Source organism: Bison bison, unplaced genomic scaffold, assembly GCF_000754665.1.
Source record: "Bison bison bison isolate TAMUID 2011002044 unplaced genomic scaffold, Bison_UMD1.0 scf7180017864274, whole genome shotgun sequence".
NCBI lineage: Eukaryota > Metazoa > Chordata > Mammalia > Artiodactyla > Bovidae > Bison > Bison bison.
In genome coordinates, this window is record NW_011494846.1 from 2,369,646 (window position 1) to 2,392,560 (window position 22,915).

The 22,915-nt window shown below is 42.8% G+C and overlaps 1 protein-coding gene across 1 annotated transcript in view; it reads right to left on the reverse strand.

Annotated features, from left to right (window-relative positions):
• DTNBP1 (dystrobrevin binding protein 1) overlaps nt 1-22,915 on the reverse strand; it is a 113,314-nt gene that overhangs the window by 31,987 nt on the left and 58,412 nt on the right. Inside the window, exon 7 of the mRNA XM_010848795.1 lies at nt 14,440-14,462. Coding sequence (XP_010847097.1) covers nt 14,440-14,462 — 23 coding nt within the window. The remainder of the gene's footprint in view (nt 1-14,439; nt 14,463-22,915) is intronic.

The window sequence follows — 22,915 nt, forward strand, 5'->3', positions numbered from 1 at the left end:
ATGATGAAGCTGAAGAGGCAAGCATGGGCTTTTGGGAAAAATTTTATCGACTCTGTTAAAGATAAAGAGCTTTTGCACTTAATCCTGAAGCTCAGTTTTCCAAAATACTGCATGCACAATAATTTGCGGTGGCAGAAGCCTTTTAATAGTTATGTATTTACTTATGCAGTTTCTATTTGTGTCAAGTGATACTTGTTTTCCATTTATAGTAAGAAGAGTATTTTACTAAAAACTTTTTTTTTTGTTTTTTGTTTTTGGCTGTGCCACATGGCTTGCGGGATCTTAGTTCCTCGATCAGGGATCAAAAACCCGGGCCCCTGGCAGTGCAAGTGCTGAGTCCTAACCCCGGGACTGCCAGGGGATTCCCTAAGAAGTGTATTTTAAAATCTCTCTTTAAAATGAGTTGACTTAGAGAAAAAGTCAGAAGCGGTACAGCTAATATGTGGATGTGACAAAGTCTGTGACTGTGACGCTCTCATGGCTAAAGCTGGGAAGCACTGCTGGAAGAATCAAGAGCCACTTCCAGGTCTCATGATGTAACTGATGGGAATTCCATCGGATTATCTGAATTTTTAGATAGCTAGCTAGATGGCTCCAAAGTGTTTGAAAGACAGAGTTAAAAGGAATCCAAGCCAGAAGGCAAGGGGACAGGATGCTGCCCTGCGACTCCATAGAGCCAGTGAATACTCGCCGAGTCCTGGGTCAGTCCCCGTCTCGGCGCACAGGGCGCAGCAGAGAAGAGCCAGGTAAGTGTATATCAGGTTTCCACGGAAGAGAAAGAAAAGAAAGGTATGTCGTAAAAGAGAGCCAAGTAAAGGGAGAGAGAGAATGCACAGCTGAAAACACGGATACCTTTGAGAAGGTAGCAGAAAGGAGGGAGTCAGGCCACTGTCTGGAGGAGGAGCAGAGCAGGGGGAGGGCTCAGGAGAACCCCCAGGCACGGGAGGCATGCTGGGCCCCCGGGAGGAAGAGTGGGTGGCCGGTGGGGCTGGACGGAGGAGCCGGGAAAGAGCGGGAGGAAGTGAGGTCAGGGGTGGGGGCAAACAGCGGGCTGAGCGAGCAGAGAGAAGGGCGCTGTTCTCAGTGTGATGAGAAGCCGCAGGGCATCTGGTCTCAGTGCGATGAGAAGCCGCAGGGCATCTGGGGCAAGAAGGCGATACTGGGGGGGGAGGGAGGGAGACAGGAGTGGCAGGGACTGGGCGAGGATGCCACCGGAGCTTCTACACAGGACTGAGGCAGCCTGGACCTGCTGGGAGAGATAGGAAGATCTGGTCAGATCTGGGATCCGGTTTGGGCTGATTGGATATATTGAAGAATCGGATGTGAGGTGTGAGAGCAAGCGAGGGATCAAGCAGCATCTTATTTTTCGGTTGTGTGTTTGTCGTGGTCAAAGCCCCAGGAAGAATGAATGGTGGTGTCACTGGGATGACAGAGCGGCCAGGAAGGTGGGAAGATGGGTGTGGAGACCAGGCTCTGCCATGCTGGGTTGAGGGTTCCTGTAGGCACAGCTGTAGAGACTGGAGCTGGTAGTTGGCTATTCCAGTCTAGATTTGGGGGAGAGGCAGGTCAGGAACCATCTTATCAGGGAGTTGTGAGCATCAGATGGTATTTAAAGCCTTGGAACTGATGAGACCACAGAACGGTGAGTGAAAAGGCCCAAGGATGCAACCCAGAGATTCTTCCCACTGGGATGAGTGGGGGAGGAAGGACAACGAGGCAAAGGAGACAGAAAAACAAGAGTGGAGCACAGGGAACATCAGAGTAAGCGCTGGACCATTTACAGCAGCCAAGACACGGAAGCAACCTAAATGCCCGCTGACAGAGGAGTGGATAAAGAAGATGTGGTGCATATACATGATGGAATATTCAGTTCAGTTCAGTTCAGTAGCTCAGTCGTGTACGACTCTGCGACCCCATGAACTGCAGCACGCCAGGCCTTGTATTACTCAGCTGTTAAAAAATGAAATAATGCCATCTGCAGCGACGTGGATGGACCTAGAGAGTGTTACACTGAGTGAAGTTAAGTCAGACAGAGAAGAGGAAATATTGTATGACATCCCTTATATGTGGGATCTAAAAAGAAATGATACAAATGAACTTACCTACAAAACAGAAAGAGACTCACACACTTAGAAAATAAACTTATGGTTGCCTGGGTGAAGGGACAGTTAGGACTTTGGGAACGTCATGTACGTACTGCTATATTTTAAGATGGATAACCAACAAGGACCTCTATATTTGTACAGCACACACTGAACTCTGCTCAATGTTACGTGCCAGCCTGCATGGGAGAGGGATTTGGGAGAGAATGAATACACGTATATTTATGGCTGAGTCCCTTTGTTGTTCACCTGAAGCTACCACGACATTGTTAATTGGCTATATACTCCAATACCAAATAAGAAGTTTTCAGTTCAGAGTAAGTGCTGGAGTGATTCAGCAGATGATGCAGGAAGAAAGAGGGAGAAAGTGCCAGAGAAAGGTCCACTGGCTCAGTGGTAAAGAACCCGCCTGCCAATGCAGGAGACACGGGTTTGATCCCTGGTCCGGGAAGATTCCACATGCCCCAGAGCAACTAGGCTCATGCCCCGCAACTGCTGGGAGCCGCAACTGCTGAAGGCTGCGTGCCCTGGAGCCTGCGCTCAGCAGCAAGAAAAGCCCGTGATGAGATGCCTGCTCACTGCAGCGAGAGCAGCCCCTGCTCGCTGCAATGAGAAAGAAGCCCCGGCAGCGGTGAAGACCCAGCACAACCAAAAATCAATGAATAAAAATTAGAAAGTGTAGCCAACAAAATTTGGCAAGAAGAGGTTGAGGACTGCAAAGGATGATTTCAAAGTACTAGAAAAATTAATTACTTCTACGGCAAAAAACTGATGCTTACTTCACGCTATACATCAATATAAGTTCCAGATTTGTTAGAGTAAAATCAGCAAATGATAATTAAGCTAGAATAAAAACCAGAAGAGATTACAAGTTAACATTTATTTCTTTGGTTGGGAGAGAACTTTTTAGGCATAAAAACAATGGAGGATGTCATTTTTAAATACCTGTCTGAATACATAAAAATATGAAACTTCCATGTGTAAGAAAAAAGCAAACAGAATTAAAAGGCAAATAACCAAGCTGAGATTTTAAATATCTGTAATACATATGTCAACAATTTGATATCCTTAGTATGTAACATCCTCACTCAAGATCATTAAGGACACTAAAATCCCACCTGCAAGTGGCCAGAAGCATTCACCAGAACAATTCACCAGCATCTATTTCTGTTCATGTCATGAGCACATCTCTCCAAGGAAAGCCATGGCTGACTTTACGTGGTGACTGGGTGGCTCTCCTGTAGGGCTCAGCCAGCCACTTGATTGGCCCTGGAAATCCATAAACATCATTACCTATGGACCAGTCTTCTGAGAAGGTGCCAACTCCATCACCTGTCCCAACAGTTTAAACAGCAGAGCTACAAGACCCTGTAGGTTATTTTCCAGCACAAACCTTCAAAAAACTAAGAGAAAATCATGAGGCTTCATATGAATTCAACAGATAAACTCTCTTTTTTTGAGCCTGACAGGTAAAATCTTCACTTGCCTCTTCTTTCGTGGTGCTGGAATCTAGTTTTTCTGAAAGGTGTAATTTTTGCTGTCAAATTTATACAGTGTTCCAGCAAAAAGGTAATGAAACAGAACAGCTGTATTTATTCATGATACCAAACACACATGATATACAATGTAAAGTTGTCCTGATACATTTCTAAAAAGACTCTATTGCTATAATTATTGTTTACAGAAGAGTGCTATATACTAATTATAAGAAACTGCAGAAAGGTAACATTTAAGCACCACAACCCTGATCAAGGCTTTACATTTTTGCAGTTTAATATCTACCCAAGCTGTTAGAATTACAATCCTCTACAATATAAAGTGTCATCTTTGAGAGTTCTAGGTCATGCCACAGTGTAACATCTTATGACAGTTACTAGAATAAAGAATCAACTAGGTCTTAAAAATAAACTGACTTAGAGACAAAATCAACAGGCAGGACATGAATATTTCTGTACCCTAGGATACAGACACTAACTTCACTAAAATACTAAGCTACATAATATGAACCATCTTTTTAATACACTAACACATATTGACATGTGGAAAAAAAGGAAACAGGTTAAAAAAAAAAAACTAGCCAATATTCACCGAGAAGTCAAGATTTTCAGGGAGTAATTTCTTAAAGAATTAAAAAAAATAAATGTAATACCAGATTATATCTACATTCAGATATTTACTCACCACCACCATGTAAGACAGTGTAACTGAGGGAAGAGGAGAAAGTGTCATTTGTCATATATTACTGATAAACACTTTGAAAAATAAGCCTTAAGGTTCTTACTCTATTCTTACCAGTTTATTCCTCAACACTTAACAAATAATTACCGAGGATGCGCTAACACCTCCCTCGGGTTAGAGTTCCATGAATGCTCCGGCGTTAGAATGAATTCCTGAGCTATGATTTTGCTTTGATTAATGTGTCTGCCCTGAGCTTAACGAGTCTGCCACACTATATGCAAGACAGACTTAAGAAAGGGAGAAGAAAGTTACCTTTTAATTCAAGTCCACCTTTAACATGTAATCTCAGAAACAGAAAAATCTCAATAGAGTGAGAAGAAGCTCAGATGACGTGTATTTCTTTCATTTCTTTCCTTTAGAAACAAGTGGGATCCAGCTGACAGGGAATGATATATAACACATCATAACATGCGCCACCTTAAAGGCATAATATGGAGTTTTAAAAAATGCAATAATTAAAAATTATTCCTCAGTAATCTCCATGGGTAGAATAACAAATTACTTAACTGGAAAAAAAAAAAAAAAAAGCTACCAGTTAATTTTTAAGGTATAATTTTTTCAGTAAATTCCACAAACTTAATATCCTTACATGTGCTATTTATTAAAATAAAATATCACAAAACCATTGCCAACACATGACAGGAAACACCAAAGTTCTGTAAAATTAGGAAAATAACATAGAAGTTTTAATCTGTATGAAGCATTATCACCTTTTCAAAACCCATTTGGAAAATCAGCCATTTTAGTTGAACCCAACACAGCAGCACAGAAGGAACTTTAACTTCACATCGTTGTTGGCTACGGCTCACATGTTTAACTACTTCTTGGAAAATGCACATGCCAGCAGCAAGAGATGTTGAGTTAGTTTTACGGAGCTGTATATCAGAAATGGACTCGTTACTCTAATGACTGGCATTGTTCCCCTGGCATTTTATATTTATCTTTCAATTATAAAGGCGCTGCCTCATAAAGATGACTGGTGAATTTCACCAGATGGGGATAAGACACAAAATTATAAGAGCAAAGTCCCAGATTGCCAAGAAACATTTTTCACTTGTTTTAGGTATTAATTATAGTGACTATCACTTCTTTGTAATATAAAGAAACAAATAATGCTTTCATTAACATGTTACTGGTTAGAGGTTCAAATCGAGTTGAAATTTTATTTCTGCTTTTTAGTGATGTATCTATCACCTGCATACCATGCAAACACTGCAATGTACCCAAGCACGGAGGTAAAAATTTTAAAGAAAAGCAGTGAAGGAAAAAAACATCAAGTAAAGTCCCACCTACAGGGATTCCTCTGACTATTTTCGGTGAATCCTGGAGATGACATGGATGTGGGCACTGAGCAAGTAGAACTGAGCAGAAGCTCAGGCTGGTCAAGTGAAACCTCCAGTTTACCAGGCAGCTCCCCTGCTGTGCATCTTCTGGGAGTAGAACAAAGGAAGCGAGGCTGGAGCCAGAAGCAGGTTTTTCCAAAGAAATTCTATTAAGCCTGTTAGTTTTCTGCTGATGACTTCTGCAGACATGTATCAGAATCTACTGCCTCTATAAAAGCCAAATGCAAGCTCTGAGGGCTCTGGTGTGCAAAGATGTATGCACGGATCTGGGGCCATACCAAGTGCTCCTCAAAAGGTAGGGGAGAGGCTGAAAACACTAAACCCGTCCGAGTCCGTCACAGAGGCACAAAGACGCCTCAGTAACAACATAGGAAATGAGAGAAGAAGCCCAGCTCTCTGCAAGCAGTAAGATAAAGACGAAGAATACAGCTTGTCTCCCAACACAAAGGTATCTTTAAACTCCCCCCAATTCACTTTCAGCACAGCCTTAGCCTAAAGGTTCCTTCAAATTCAGCCACACTAACTGGTAGCTTGGAATGCACTATGTATTTTTAATAAGTATCTTAAATCCTCACAATTCCAATAGTTACAGATACTTGTCGACAGTCTTTTCCTGTTTCGAAGTCGTGTGCTCCGAACCCCCTCGCGTGGTCCTCTGGGCATCACAGCTTCACTGTCAGCCACTCTCCGTGCCCTCAGCCCCTCCCTGGCTGCAGCCTCTTTTCTCCCCCCTTTCATACAAAGGCACTCAAGTTTCTCAGAAATCAATAAACCCTCCTCCCCTCCAGCCTCTCCTCGCTTCTCTCCTCCTCTAAGTCTGTGATTTCGAAAGCCCCGCTCTCCTCCCCCATTCACTCAAATGTTCAGTCAGTACCAATGTGCCAGGCACCCGGGTCACACCGGGAGCGCAACAGAACCTCCCGCTGGTCCCTGTCCTCGGCCAGCTGGATTCCCCTCCCAGCCCACACGGGACCCCCGTGCTGCTAAATCGCTCCCAGGACCGTCACCAGTGAACTTCAGTCGACAGATCACATGCCCCTTCTCGGACCATCTTCCCTTCTGTCCTCTATAACAACGTCACACTGCCTGGCGCTCCCTGAGACACGCCCCGAGACACGCATCCCCACCTCTGCAGCTGACTGTTCTCAGCCCCGTCAAAAGCAGCTAGCTCTCTTCTTATGCCTGTCGGGTGAATTCTAGCGCTTCCTAGACTTCCACCCCCATCACCTTTGTTTTCTTCCGCCTGGTCTCACCCAGACCCAAGGCTCCCCACCCACCGCCCCCCCGGGTCAGCCTGCTCCCAGCCCCAGCTCACGGCTGTCTCCTGACATGCAGCAACCCACTGGACACTTCTATCTGTAATGGCATCTCAGACTTAATATGCTCAAGACTGAATTCACTCAGCAAGAATAAAATATTTATGAGTAAATTTAACAAAAGAAGCGAGACTTTGCATATTGAAAATAACAGAACACAGCTCAGGAAAATCAAAGCTGCAAACACATGAAGATGCATCCATGTTCATGGACTGGAAGACACAATATTATGAAGATAGTAATTCTCCCCTAACTGAAGTAGAAATTCAAAACAATCCCTATCAAAATCCCAGCAGACTTTTTTTTTTTTTGTAGAAACAGACAAAATGATCCTAAAATTTGTACAGAAATGCAAAGGACCTAAAATAGCCAAAATGATTTTGTAAAAGAACAAAATTCGAAGATTTATACTTCCCAATTTCAAAACTTATTACAAAAGCTACAATAATCCAGGCAGTGTGGTACTGACAATAAGAAAACTGAGAGTCCAGAAATATACTCTTCTTTACATTTATGGCCACTGGTTTCCTGTGACAGCGCCAAAGTAGCTCAATGGAATGGGGGAAAAATCTTTTCAAAAAATAGTTCAGAGACAATTGGATACATGTGAAAAACAAAAGCAAACAAACTTAGACTTTTACATCACACAGACACAAAAACTGACTCAAAATGGATCACAGACCTAGACATAAGAGTCAACGATATCAAGCGTTGACAAGGGTGAGGAGAAACCACAACCCCTAGACAGCTGGTGGGAACGTAACCGGTACCACCGCTGCAGAGAACAGCTTGGCAGTTTCTTAAAAAGTTAAGTATAATCTTATCATAGGGCTTCCCTGGAGGATAAGACAGTAAAGAATCTGCTTGCAATGCAAGAGACCTGGGTTCCATCCCTGGATCGGGAAGATCCCCTGAAGAATGGAATGGCAACCCACTCCAGTATTCTTGCCTGGAAAATCCCCATGGACAGAGGAGCCTGGTGGGCTACAGACCGTGGGGTCACAAAGAATCTGACACGACTGAGCACAACACAACCGTATCATATGATCCAGAAATTCCAGGCTTAGTTACATACCCAAGAAAAGTGAAAAGATACGTCTACACACAGGCTTGCATATCAAAGTCTATAGCAGCATTATTCACAACCGTTCCAAACTGGAGACAATCCAAATGTCCACCAACCAGTGAAAGGATAAATGAATTGCAATAAATTCATACAATGGGATATTAATTCAGCAATAAAAAGAACCGTCTACTGATATATGCTACAACATGGATGAACTCCAAAAATTTAACATGACTGAAAGAATCCAGAAGCAAAAATACAACACATCGCATGACTGCATTCGTATGAAAGGTCCAGAAAAGGAAAGCCTACGGAGACAGAAACTGATTAATGACTGCCTGGGGCTGGGAACGCAGAGGGGCAGAAAGGAGTGGTGACGGGTGAGGAAAATGTTCTAAAACTGTGTTCTGATGATGGCTGCACAATTCTATAAATTTACTAAAACTCACTGAATCATACACTTAAAAACGAATGCAATTTGTGATATGAAAGTCAAATCTCAATAAAACATTTTAAAAAGCATTTCTCTATCAGATATCAAAAAGTTCTGCACTTTTGTGGGGTTACTGGGAACTTGCTTGCATTAATAAACTATTAATTATTATCATTAATCAACTAATACTGTACCTCCTCCTCCCAAAACCAACAGTATCCACTATGGTTCCCTCCCAAATCTGCTCTTCTGCCTGTATTACATTTCCTGGTAAAAGAAAAATCCACCCACATGTCCTAGCCAGAATTCCAGTCATCCTAGACTTCCCACAAGAGTGATGAAATTCTTGATTCTTCAATCTGGGCCTTTCTCTCCATTCTACCACTGCCTTCATTCAAGTGTATGTAATAGTTTCTCAACCAACCCTTCTTGCTCTAGACCTGCTCTTTTCCAATCTGTCTTCAGAAAACCTATGATCCCAGAAAACCTGCTCTATAATGCAGACTGCCTCCTGTTATCCTAAACTGAACCTTCTGGTTCTTCCATCCCTACCTCATCTCTCCCAGCTACAACAGTGATTGCTGAGCAGTCTTGCCATGAACAAAAGCGTTTAACATGCACCCCCAAATATGTATATTTTATAACATATACATCAATACCTGTCCTGGTTTATTATAGAAGATGCACAAAAATTGAATTATAAAAGGATGACATAAAAAAAGAAATAGAAGTTCCAGTTTTCTTCTCCACCACTACTGACATTACTCTGGATACTCATGGGCCTCTTTGGAGACCACTAAGCTAAGTCGCTTCAGTCGTATCCAACTCTGTGTGACCCCATAGACGGCAGCCCACCAGGCTCCCCCGTCCCTGGGATTCTCCAGGCAAGAACGCTGGAGTGGGTTGCCATTTCCTTCTCCAATGCATGAAAGTGAAAAGTGAAAGTGAAGTCGCTCAGTAGTGTCCGACTCTTAGCGACCCCATGGACTGCAGCCTACCAGGCTCCTCCATCCCTGGGATTTCCAGGCAAGAGTGCTGGAGTGGGGTGCCATTGCCTTCTCCGTGGAGACCACTAGTCCAAAGAAAAAGCCAAAGCTCCTCTGCGTGGCATACAAGCTGTGCGGCATGTGTGCCCTGCCCACGTCTCAACTTCACCCCTCACTACTGTACCCACACACCAGATGCTTCAGCACTCACTAATTGTGGCCTCCTCATTGAACAAGAAGTTAAATTTTAACTTGTGCTCTTGAAATAAGATAAACGTCCCTGCATCTTTGCAGTTGTTCTTTCCTCTTCCTGGAATGTCCTTATTACCTGTTTCTGCCAGGTCGGCATTCAAGTGCCTCTCTCTAAAAGACTGAGTACTCCCACCATAGTGTGCTTATTTCTATTTTAATATTTTTGTCATTGTATTAAAATCATATATTTGCCTTTCTATCCTAGAAGCTTTGCCACTGTGCTTTAGCCCCTTGAGGACAGAGGACAGTGGTATTACCCAACCTGGGTCTCCATTGCCTGCTGCTGCTGCTGCTAAGTCGCTTCAGTCGTGTCCGACTCTGTGCGACCCCAGAGACAGCAGCCCACCAGGCTCCTCCGTCCCTGGGATTCTCCAGGCAAGAACACTGGAGTGGGTTGCCATTTTACTGCCAAATGGCAGCAGAAGAGTTCTGCCTTACGTGTTAAGCTAACTCTTGAATTGACCCAACATGTTCTACCCAAGCTTTCCATCTATCACATCTAAATTCATGACCTGCTGTGGCTACTAAGCCACTGGTATGGATAATTCATATCTGAGTCACCCAAATAAGTGTGACTCCTCATGGCCTCAGAATTCCCCAAGTCAGATGGGGAATTTTATGCCTTCTTTTTCACTCAAATTTAGCCATGATCATCACTGGGAACTGCTCTATCTCAACGATGTCAAACTGAAATTCTTTCTTTGACCACAAGAAGTGTGGTCAACCACATACTCAACCACCCAAGTGTTTTCCATCTTTAAGGGGAACACCATCCCCAGTACCTCGTATCTTGCTTATTTTACTGGTCTCTTCAGGCCTCTCCTTTCTGGCCTGAATTCCACGGCCAATCATTTTAATCATGATCTTATTAGCACCCAAGATTACGGTGCTCTGCTGACCCATCGTATATGCTCTTTAATTCCCAGCTTTGTGTTAACCAAAGCATTGTTTGTTTTGGTTTGTATTTCTACTTCTGAGCCTAGCCTTGCAAATTCAGACAATCTTTCCTTCCACAGATTTTTTTTCCCCTATGACCTGCCATCCTTTCCTTCTCTGAAGTCTCAGAAAAAGAGATATCCCTCGATCCTCTCCAAGGACAACCTATCTGGGTATTTTTTCTCCATCTTCTCTAGATCTTAATCAAGTCCTTAATGTCTTCAACTTCACCTTCTTCCCTGACCTTGACCCTGATTCTATCTCACGTGACCTTTTCATTTCTTTCCTAAATGTCTCACATGCTTCTGATTTGCAATCTGGAGTCTCCCTTTACAAAGAGCTCTGTCAGGTCACCACTAATCTATTCACTGTTAACTCCAGTGGGATTCCCCATTCTGCTCAACCTTCCTACGTTACTTCCAGCACTGATGACCACTTCTCCTTTAAGCCTTCTCCTCTCTGGACCTTCCTGTCACAGAGCTGTCTTGGGCAGTTTTGATGAGCGCTCTGGCCCTGTATCCTTCATTGGCTTTGCTTCCCAGAACAAAGCCTTAAGTGGGATCACACTCCCTCGGCTGGTCTTAGCCGCCTCTCCCCACATTCTCTGGTGACCCACTCACTGTGACAGCGATGGCCACTAAATCCTGGCATGTTTTCACACTGTCAGTCCGTCCCATTTCTGACATGGCCGGGCAGTGCTATATTAAAGAGGAGATTACAGTAGATGTCCTCTTAGATAACACAGCTGGATCCCATGCTGCTCATTTAATTTTTAATAAAGCAGTTAACATAGTAAATCATTAAAAACACACACATGCAAGGGCTTCCCCAGTGGGCCAGGGGAATCCCAGAGGCTGTGGGGCAACTGCAGAGCCCGAGCATCCTAGAGGCCGAGCTCTGCAACCAGAGAAACCACCGCGATGAGAAGCCCGCGCACGACGACTGGACGGCAGCCCACACTCGCTGCCACGGGAGACAGCCTGGGCGCAGCAGTGACGAGCCAGAGCAGCCAAGACAAAGGCTTTTTAAAAACACAGATACAGACACTTTAACTTCAAATATAACCATACTTTTTTCTGAGTTCTTTGACTATAGGTCCACTGGTTGAAAAAAATCTTTGTATAAGCCACCTATTCAGCACTGGATAAAAGTTCCAGCCTATTTTTAAAAGCAGAAAGGGAATTTAAGAAGTGAGAAACAATTTGTGTATGGACTCTTTCAGAATTTTTATTATTTTCCCCCAAGTCTTTTTTAATTTCTAATTTAACATTTTACAGTAATTTTTAAAAAAGCTATTTACCTGTATCAGGTCTTCCAAAGCAGTCAACTTAATTTTCTTAAAAACAGTTCTCCTTAAAACGGAGGTTTCATGATTTTATTTGGTATTTAATTAAACTGTGTATTAAATGTTGATATTTAATTAAACTGCATATTAAATCCTGGAGAGAGTGTGGAGAAAAGATCCCCACTGTTGGTGGGAATGTAAATTGGTATAACCACTATGGAAAATAGTATGGAGGTTCCTTGAAAAAATAAAATAAAACTACTATATGATCCAGCAATCCCATCCCTGGGCATATATCTGGAGAAAACTAATGTAAAAATATACTTGCACCCCAATTTGTGTAGTTATAATAATGGGGTTCCTTCTCACTGAAAATTAAAAAATTAAGACTTTAAAGATCTTACCCTTTTCATATTGTATAATATTCAAGTGACTAACACTAAAGAGTTTAAAGAAAGGCAATATTGGAGAGAAAAGAGAAAACCTTCCTGCTGCCAATATTAAAAAAAAACAAAACAAATAATGAACCATTTCAATAATACTGTAGAGATTTGCTAGATATATCTTAAGTGCAAGATAAAGATGAACTGATTAACCTCAATGGAGTACAGAAGGAAGAATCCAGAACTCAGTGGATCACACTGATCTATGTCACTAACCTTGAGGGTTACTAATTTTGCCCCGAAAAGTTAGTTCTTCCCCAACTTACCAAAAAGCTTCTAAATATAACTACAACTTGAATAAAACAATTGGAGGAAGTAATATTTTTTGTTTTCCTGAAATGTATAAAGGAAAAACAAAGGCAAAAGCAATGTTCAAAAAATAACAAATTATTGTATCTTTGAACGAATTCTCTTCTCCAGTAATGTCTTGGAAGACTAGTTATATTTTTTTATTGCAAGCTACACATGCTTTTGAAGTATTAGCAAAACACTCAAGAGGAAATAATTTTTAATGAATATTAGTTCTTTAAAAAACTAGATTATGATACAATAATCCATTTAAGGTTTGTTCTAATTGAGAGCTTTAACTGGCCTGTGGGTTGGATGTGCTGTTAAGTGTTGTACATAATTAGGGATATATGTAAAAACAAGATATTTCAGCATGAATTGAATCATTCTATCAGGTAATACATAACACTATCTATCCTCTTGCAAACTGCTGGTCTCCTCTTTTTCTGGAATACTGTCACACAAAAAGAAAAAAAAAGCCTCAGTACTGAGATGCAAGCAAAGCTGACATGTTGCATAATCTGGGTCTCTGCCTTGTCTTTTAATATTAACTTGATTTTTTTTCTTCCCCCAATACAGTATAAGAAGACGCTAGTAGACTAAAAGAAAGGAGGAGAGAGAAAATAACACCTTATGGGGATTTCAAATCTTATTTTAAACCAGTGATGAAAAATAATGTACATGAGTTGTGGTTCACAAATTGATTAAGAATAATGATAACCATGATAATACATCAGATCATGACCACTTAACATCGCCCTTAACAAACTGGCGAACTAAATCATTCACTATAACTTCAGCCAAACAGAAACCCAGCCAAGTCAAGTCGGTTTAATAACAGATGTAGCAGGAATAAGCCTTTATACCTTTTATCTCAAGTATTAGTTGCTTTCTCTAAAACATCCAAACATATCACACAGATAAACAATTCAACTGTAAATAATGTTCTGGAAAAATCTTTAACCAGTAACTCAAAAAGTCAATACCAGTTTATAAATGAAACATAATAAACAACAATTCAGAGTCTTCTCAGTTACTAAAATTCTCTGAGAATAGAAATTTCACTACTCAACCTCTAAAGCATAATTGAAAAGTGGCAAGCTGGAAGGGCTTTGAGCTTCTGAAAGTCTGTGGTTTTCCCTATTTTTCATGAGTGTTTCCAAGAGTCAGCACGACCAAGAATTATTTCTCATGCTCACTTGCAAAAGTTCCCTAAAATTAAAAAGCAATGCTAGGCACTTTTAGTGTCTCAGAATATAGCTCAGCAAAGCTTACGATTTTACAGATAAGCTTGAAAAAGGTAGAGAGACTTATCCAAAGTTACAAGACGGTGGCTGAGCAGGCCCAGCACTGAACACCTTGCAGGCGGGTCAGGTGACTGGGTTGCCTGCAGGGCCACCTCTATCACCATCACCTCTCCGTGTGGCCCAGATTCTCTACACAACAGAAACCAGAATCTTCTCCAATTGTGATTCTCGGCAACCTCTAAGTCAGCATTATGTCATCCTAACATACTATTTATGGTGCCACTAGCAGATACTCTCACTTGGTACATGTGTTACAGCTGAAAAAGAATATCAAAACCACCGTGATTAAATAAATTGATAAAACAGTATTAAGCAAACTTGCATTTTCTGATGTAAACTGATTTAAAGAAAAAGGAATGCATTCTTTCATTATCATCAAGAGAAAACATCTGACATCAATTAACTCTCATCTACTTTAAAGTGAAGAATTAAACACAAAATTACCTTTGAAGGTTTCAAGTTCCTTCCTGTAGGAAAAACAAAGAAAACATATATTTATTAGTCTACTCCCAATGGAAACTGCTCTTAGATTATAATAAAATATTAAGTACTTTAATTGCTGAGAGTGGCATTTCTAGATGCTCAAATAGAGTCCCTTACTCTTTGAAATTACCAATACAGTTAGCCTAAAGCTACTATTCTCAGTTTTTCTATTACTCTACTAATAGTTCAAAAAAGTTCTACCAAAATTTAAACTATTAAGACACTGAAACACTTAAACAAAACAAAAAAACATAGAGCATTTTAATGCCAGCCATGAACCATCTAATATATTTAACTACCAGTTTATAAAAGCAACTTACTTTTCCCTTCATGGATAAATAATAGAGTTTTTAAAAATCTTTAATTAAAAATCATTCAAAACAGGAGCAGTTATTTCCTTTTCTAAATGAAAGGGGAAATCATATATCAAAGGGATGAAGTCCACAGACCATCCTGTCACAAAAGGGCCAAGCCTCCGGGAAACCCTCTGGTGTGTGATTTTGTGTCAGTCAGGAATGCTGAAACACAGTCTCCTAGGAGACGTACATCCAGGGAAGATAGATGAACAGTCGTAAAACATTTTTGACAAAGAAGTCAAAAGCAAGTTTTTTTCAGGTTTTCCTTAATAATTTTATGATTATATTTTTCTCAGTATCAGTACTAATTAAAAGTAATTTTAAGGAGGCAAATTTATTTGTAAAGGCTTATCCCACTTAAAATATGAGATGTTTGTCTTTTATTTGCATGAGGGGTTTAACTAAATATCTAGAGCTATTCTGGATTTTCAAATCAGAATTCCTCATTGCTAATTACAATACCGCTCATGTTCCTAAACAGTTGACTACCATGACCAGCTGGCCAGGGAGGACTGGCAAGCTGCCCACTGAAAAGCCAGTGTTCTTAAAACAGGTTCTTAAATCACGTGGTCATATCACTTTTTTTTTTTTTCCTAAAAATACTAACTCATGATAACATTACTCTAGCGCCAGAGTTCATTAACTAAGGAATAAAAAAGTTACTTTCAATCCTGTCTTTAAAATGGGTGCAATCATTTCCCTTGGGCCAATAGCCCAGCTTCATTCTTAAAAGATCAGGTAGAAAGTAAACCTGCCTGAAACCTATTTTACATTCCAGTAATGGGATGAAGATGCCTGGAGAAGGAAGTGGCACCCCACTCCAGTATTCTTGCCTGGGAAACCCCAGGGACGAGGAGTTTGGCGGGCTACGGTCCATGGGGTCGCAAGAGTCGGACATGACTTAGCGACTGAACAACAACAAATGGGATGAAAGCTGAAAAGGCCTGAGAGAAAGGCAGCACGCGCCGAAGACAGCATCCTAAGGGGGCGCCTTCACGTATCCCTCCAGACGCCCTCGTGAGCCATTCCCCACGGCCACCGAGGGGTGGGCAGGGTGACAGAACACTTGGTTCAGTATTCCTTCTTCTTTTTTTTTAATATTTATTTGCCTGTGCCAGTCTTAGTTGCAGCATGGGAACTCTTAGATGTGTCCTGTGGAATCTAGTTCCCTGACCAGGGATCGAACCTGGGCTCCCTGCATTAGGAATGCCAAGGCTTAGCCACTGGACTACCAGGGAAGTCCCTCAGTTCAGTATTCTAAACAGTAATTCTCTTTTCTCTGATTACAGTCTTCAGAGAGCCTCTGCTTTCCTTCTTTTGGAACCCGAAACAGTGAAATTTCAAAAAGGCACCTCCTGTTTTAAGAAAAGGTGAAACTGGGAAGAATGATTGCACAGTCTTCCCTTACTGCTACCCCAAATAACAACCATGGAGCCAAGAATCCAGTGTCTGTGTTAGTAATGAGTCAGTGAAGTCAAAGTCACTCAGTCGTGTCCAACTTTTTGTGACCCCATGGACTACACAGTCCATGGAATTCTCCAGGCCAGAATACTGGAGTGGGTAGCCTTTCCCTTCGCCAGGGGATCTTCGCAACCCAGGGATCGAACCCAGGTCTCCCGCATTGCAGGTGGATTCTTTACCAGCTGAGCCACAAGGGAAGCCCAGTAATGAGTCATTGCCCGATTAAGAGCTTTCACTGGAGTTACTGTGCCCACCTTCCAACCTGCTGGCTGCCTCATCAAAACAATGGGAAGCTGCTACGAGAAAAGAGTCAAGGTGAGCAGGGTGCCTCCTTCTAGGCCCTTATTTACAGAATATCCTGACCCATGGCAATTCAAGAAACTTCCAAGAGAGTTTCTTTCAGAGAGTAAGAGAGTCCTGTACCCAATTCCTTAATCAAGAAGACAGTGGAGACGGGGGTGGTACAGGTGACTGTGGTTTAAGGTAAAGATCACTATGACGGAAGAATTTTATAAGTTTAAAGACCTGATAAAGAAAAGCAATAGCCCTGAAAGCCTTGAAGTGTTGTAATTTTTAGGACAGACTCCATAATGCCAGGGGAGAAGGCAATGGCACCCCACTCTAGTACTCTTGCCTGGAAAATCCCATGGATGGAGGAGCCTGGTGGGCTGCAGTCCATGGGGTCGCTAAGAGTCGGACACGACTGAGCGACTTCACTTTCACTTTTCATTTTCATGCATTGGAGAAGGAAATGGCAACCCACTCCAGTGTTCTTGCCTGGAGAATCCCAGGGACGGGGGAGCCTGGTGGGCTGCCGTCTATGGGGTCACACAGAGTTGGACACGACTGAAGCGACTTAGCAGCCATAATGCCAGAGGCAACAGCATCCAGGAGTACAGAAGGTATAAGAGAAGCGAGGGAAGACAGTCAGGGTTAAAGTGAAGGTGTGGAAGCTGAATGGTGTAGGTTATCTTCAGGAAAGAGCAAGCCCGTCGGGACAGCAGGCTGAATGAAGAGAAAGTGGTAGGAGACGAGGTTGAAGAGGCAGAGGCTTCTGAGTGCCCGGCTAAAAGGATCTGCTTTTATTTTTAGCAGGAGAATATCACAAGCAAAGCCATGCTTCAGGAAGAATGTTCTAGTTGTGACGGATAGACGTACTGACAGCGGGGAAGAATGAAGCAGGGAGCACCTAAGAAACTATTAGAGGAGTTTGAAGAAGATCTAATTAGTGCCCGGAAGGAGCAAGTGCAGTGGCAACAGCAACAAAGCATGCTCAGTCGCTCAGTCACATTCAGTTCTTCTTCGACCCCACTGAATGTAGCCCACCAGGCTCCTCTATCGGATTCTCCGTGCAAGAATACTGGAGTGGGGTGCCATTTCCTCCTCCAGGGGCAATGAAGGGAGGGGGTCCAATTTGAAAACGCTGGGGAGAAGAGTCAACAGACCATGGCAATTGACCCATGGGAAGAAGTATATAACCATGAGGCTTCCTGTCTGCATCACTGGAAGGAAAGGGAATTCATCAGCAGAAAACAGGAAGAGGAACAGATTTTGGAGGGCAGTGCGTAAGTTCCATTTGGAACATAATGAAATAATCTGGGAGCTTGGAAACCTAAGGCTGGACATGCTGAGCCATGACTCCCAACCCTTGTAACCCACTCAAAGACTTAGCTCCCCCACTTCCCACTCAGTCCTGAACCCACTCCAGCATGGCTTCCAGACCCCAGCTCTGCACAACAAGACCACTGACAACCGCCCTGCTGCCAAAGGCGATGTTCGATCTCACTTTTCATCTGAATCCTTCAGCAGCAATTGACTCTGCTGGCGATTCCTTGAGAGCATTTTCTCGAGTTTTCCTCCTCCTCTCCCAGTTCCTTTTGCTACTTCTCCACCCCTTCCAGACCACAAGATGCCTGAGCTTTGCCAGCTTGGTCCCGGCCCCCTTCTTAACTTACTTGCTCTCACAAGGCAATTCATCCAGCTCCGTGGCCTTAAATGCCACCCACAGGCTCTCAATTTATACTTCCTGTCTTGATCTCTTCTTGGAGCTCTAGACTCATACGCAACTGCCTATCTGAGAATACTGCTTGGAAGTGAAGCAGGCGTCCCAGCAACACTTGCAAAAGAGCCTGTTCTTCCTACAGTCTCCCCCACCTCCACTCAGGCCATCACCACACTCCTCAAGCCTTGGTTGATCCATCTCCCTCCTTCGCCACATCCAATCCACCAACAAAACCTGTTAACTCTATCTCAAAACGTGCCCTGAATCCATCCAATTCTGTCCATCACTCCTACTGTCATGATAAATATCATGAAAAGGGACTTCCTTTTCCAGGAGATAAATACTCATTTTCTTATACTGAACGTAACCTCTGAGTTTGATCATTCATTCAACAACAAAAAAATGTATTGATGTATTGTGCCTTAGACACTAGCAATGTGAGGAATAGCAGCAGGAATAATGCTAGGGTTGAGTTATGTACGCTCCACAACCTCAAGGAAATGTAGTGAGGGATACAGAAGTAAAGCAACAGTCAGAAGTTGATGTCATAGATTAGCACTCTGCTAATGCCAGCCACGCTGAGGATTCTCTAGGAATACAGAGGAGGGGGTGACTCACACACTGAGGACCAACGGGAAAGGCTTCCTGGAGAAGCCAGGACTGAACTGAGTCTTGAGGGAAAGTGTAAGTGAGGAGAACAGGTAACACTGATGAGAACACTGCAGATACTTTCCTCTTGACCATTAATGTCACCTTCTCAGCTCACCAAGTGAAAAGGCACAGGTGAGCAGGAGTTTTAAGTTCTGGTCACTCTCCAAACTCTATCAGAAATGGTTAATGGTAATCATCAATGTAAAACAGTATCCAAGTTAGTCTTTTCCATGAAGACATTCATCACACCCACATGGCCGTCTCCTCTCACTCACCTCCTACAGGACTCACGTCCATCAGTGCTATAACACTGGTACACTGCCTTGTAACGCCACGATTTCCATACGGGTGTCATCCCTATGGGGCTACCCAGGTGGCACTAGTGATAAAGAGCCCGCCTGCCAATGCAGGAGACGTCAGAGATGCGGGTTCCATCCCTGGGGCAGGAAGATCCCTGGAGGAGGGCATGGCAACCCACTCCAGTATTCTTGCCTGAGAATCCCATGGACAGAGGAGCCTGGAAGGTTATAGACCGTAGGGTCGCACAGAGTCAGACACAACTGAAGTGACTTAGCACACACGCCATCTCTACAATCACACTGCCGAAATCCTGAAGTGCAAAGATTATGTGTCATCTGCCCTGACCACATGTGTGCACAGGGTCACACACGACATACACTCAGCAAGTCAGGTTACCAAGAACTCTGGCTGCAGAAGGACTAAACATACCTGCTTCTTAAAAGAAGCCCTTATTCTAACTAGGGGGGAATTTATTCTTTATTAAAAAATAAAAGCTTGGCCACATAGTAATTCATCTGATATGATAACAACTTGTTTGCCTCTTGCAATTTCAAAACTCTGAGTCTCTTCATTTCCAAAGTTTAATAATATTTTCAGAAGATCAATTAAGTAGGAAGAATTGAAATGCCTCCCTTTAGGTTTTTACTATATTTTAAATTTTACTCAGTTCAGCAAATGCTATCACAAAATTTAGCATGACAAACCCCTGAAACTAAAACATTCAACAAATAACACTAGACTCAAAATCTAATAATATTTCCAAAGGGTGAAGCTGCTATTTCATCATTTTATCCACAGGGGTTGAGTTATGAGGGCAGAATAAAAACAAAAAAAAGCATCACATTAACAAATAAATCCATGGAATGCTGCAAGAAGTATATTAAATCTGTGCATGTATAGAAGTCAACTAAATCAGACCCACAGATGCAAACAGATTGGAGCCCTGGATAAATGTCTCCACAAACACAATCATCTCAGAGATGGAAGGATACTTTCTTTAAACACTAAACTGCTTCCCCAGGACAAACCCGTGTCAAAAACCTAACACAATGATTCTAGATGGCAAAATACCATTCAAAATGTAAGGTGCAAGATCAATTCTAACCTTTTTTCCACATTTGAAAATATTTAGGGGCATTTTTTTTGTATTGACCAGCAATACTTTTTGTATTAAACACAGTAGAAGAGTTCCCTTTGCTATGACTGAGGGCTAGGAAAGATCTTACCAGACCTCTCTCCTGAAAGACCAGCTACTACCCACTCTTATTTAATCTTTTAAGCATTCTGCAGTCCTGAAGATGTGTACCCTTACTGGCATGGTGAGTTTGTGGCTGAGAGGGTAGAAGTTAGATAAAGTTCTTGGGCCTCCCTTGTCACTCAGATGGTAAAGAATCCGCCTACAATGCAGGAGATCTGGGTTCAATCCCTGAGTTGGGAAGCTCCCCTAGAGAAGGGAAAGGCTACCCACTCCAGTATTCTGGCCTGGAGAATTCCATGGACTGTACAGTCCATGGGGTCGCAAAGAGTTGGACACGACTGAGTGACTTTCATTCTCAAGGGCGAGAAGAGCTGGCCCACGTGCTTGAGGTAATTTTCTCAAAACTTTAGAAGCCCTGTTGTCATTTGCTCCTTACACAGATCCTACGGAGGGGTACGTTACAGAATAAGACATCTTTATTACACAGAATGAGAGGAAGCAATAACCAATAACAGAACCCAAGAGAATAAGAGAACCACAGCATCTACAATGGCAGCAGAGAAAAGTGGGGGTGCGGGTGTTAGAGACGGCTTCCAGAGGCCAGGCGAATAAGGACTGGTTTGTCAGTGGGCACAGTTACCTAAAGAGTTAAGAAGAGAAATACAGGTTAAATATTTAAAGTGCATCATGGATTTGGCCTCCATGGAAGTCTTAACATAACACAGCCTTAGACCACCTTTCTCTGGCAACCTCAGTTGAAGTCTGGTGTGTCGTGCATCTCGTCCATTCACAAGCAACCTGTTAGAATGATCTACCTTGTTGACTACTGGCTATTTTTGTAGTTCTAGAAACATTCTTGCTGGGATACAGTTAATCTATTTGGAAACAGCTTGATCTCTTTGATGCTTGCTTTTCTGATTAGTTAAGCAGATCTGGAACGGGGCTCAGTCAAGGGCCAACTGTTAAGGGAAGCTTTCCCGAGGAATTTCCCCAGGAATTCTCAGTCTCTGGCTGACAGGCACTGCTAACTAATCCTAACGGGTGCGGTCCCCTCCTCCTCCTCCTCCCTGGATCGTTTGCTCACGTGAATGACCGGTCCCCTGCTGAACTTTACGGGGAGCCCTCTGCAGATTCTCGGTATTCCTGCTCTCTGGTTCTGAGCCCTGTAAACTCCAGCTGTCTTGAGTTTCTAGACGCTCAGCTCCACTCTTCAGCTCAGAGGGCCTGCCAGACTCTACCTGGTTTTCCTTTCTGCACGCAGCCTGGAAACTCTGCTGGCAGAATGCTGGAGCCACCACGGGGCTTGTCTCCTACTGACCAAGGATCTCTTCTCCTCTCTGCCCAGTGTAAAGTGTCCCAACGAGTGTTATTTCATTTACTGTGTCTGGTTTTTGGCTGGGTCAGGGGGAGAGTCAGTCTGCTTCCATGTTCTTCCACCTGGGGAGGACCCTTTACATAGAAGCGCTGCCTGAGGGGACACTGCTCATCTGTTTCCCACTCAGCACCCAAACCACCCTCCACACAGAACCTCAGGGGCTACTTAGTTGCTGACTTCCTGCCCGTCTCCACCAGACCTCCTCTTTTGGTTCCAGTCACCTTCACCTTGGAGAATGCCCCTAGCTCCTCCTCGTCCTATTCTCAGCAAAGCCAGGCCTGTGGCAAGTCTGCCCAGCACAATCCCCTCAACTCTCTGAAATGTCATTTCTTGAAGCTCAGGAGTTTGGTGGATTATTCTCTAGAATGTAAGCTGGTCAAATACTGCTAAAGACATGCCATAACATCTCAAATCTATCATTCTTTGCCCTAAAGACTTTTCTAAACTTAGTCTGCATAATTTCAGATGTGCAGATGACACCACCCATATGGCAGAAAGCAAAGAGGAACTAAAGAGCCTCTTTTCTAAACTTAGTCTGCATAACCTCAGATATACAGATGACACCACCCTTATGGCAGAAAGTGAAGAGGAACTAAAGAGCCTCTTGAGGAAAGTGAAAGAGCAAAGTGAAAAAGCTGGCTTAAAACTCAACATTCAAAAAACTAAGATCATGGCATCCAGTCCCATCACTTCATGGCAAATAGATGGGGAAACAATGGAAACAGTGACAAACTTTATTTTCTTGGGCTCCAAAATCTCTGCAGATGATGACTGCAGCCATGAAATTAAAAGACACTTGTTCCTTGGAAGACAAGCTGACAAACCTATACAGCATATTAAAAAGCAGAGACATCACTTTGCTGACAAAAGTCCAGCTAGTCAAAGCTATAGTTTTCTCAGTAGTCATGTATGAATGGGAGAGCTGGATCATAAAGAAGGCTGAGCGTTGAAGAACTGATGCATTTAAACTGTGGTGTCAGAGAAGACTCTTGAGAGTTCCTTGGACTGAGGAGATCAAACCAGTCAATCCTAAAGGAAATAAACCCTGAATATTCATTGAAAGGACTGATGCTGAAGCTTCCACACTTTGGCCA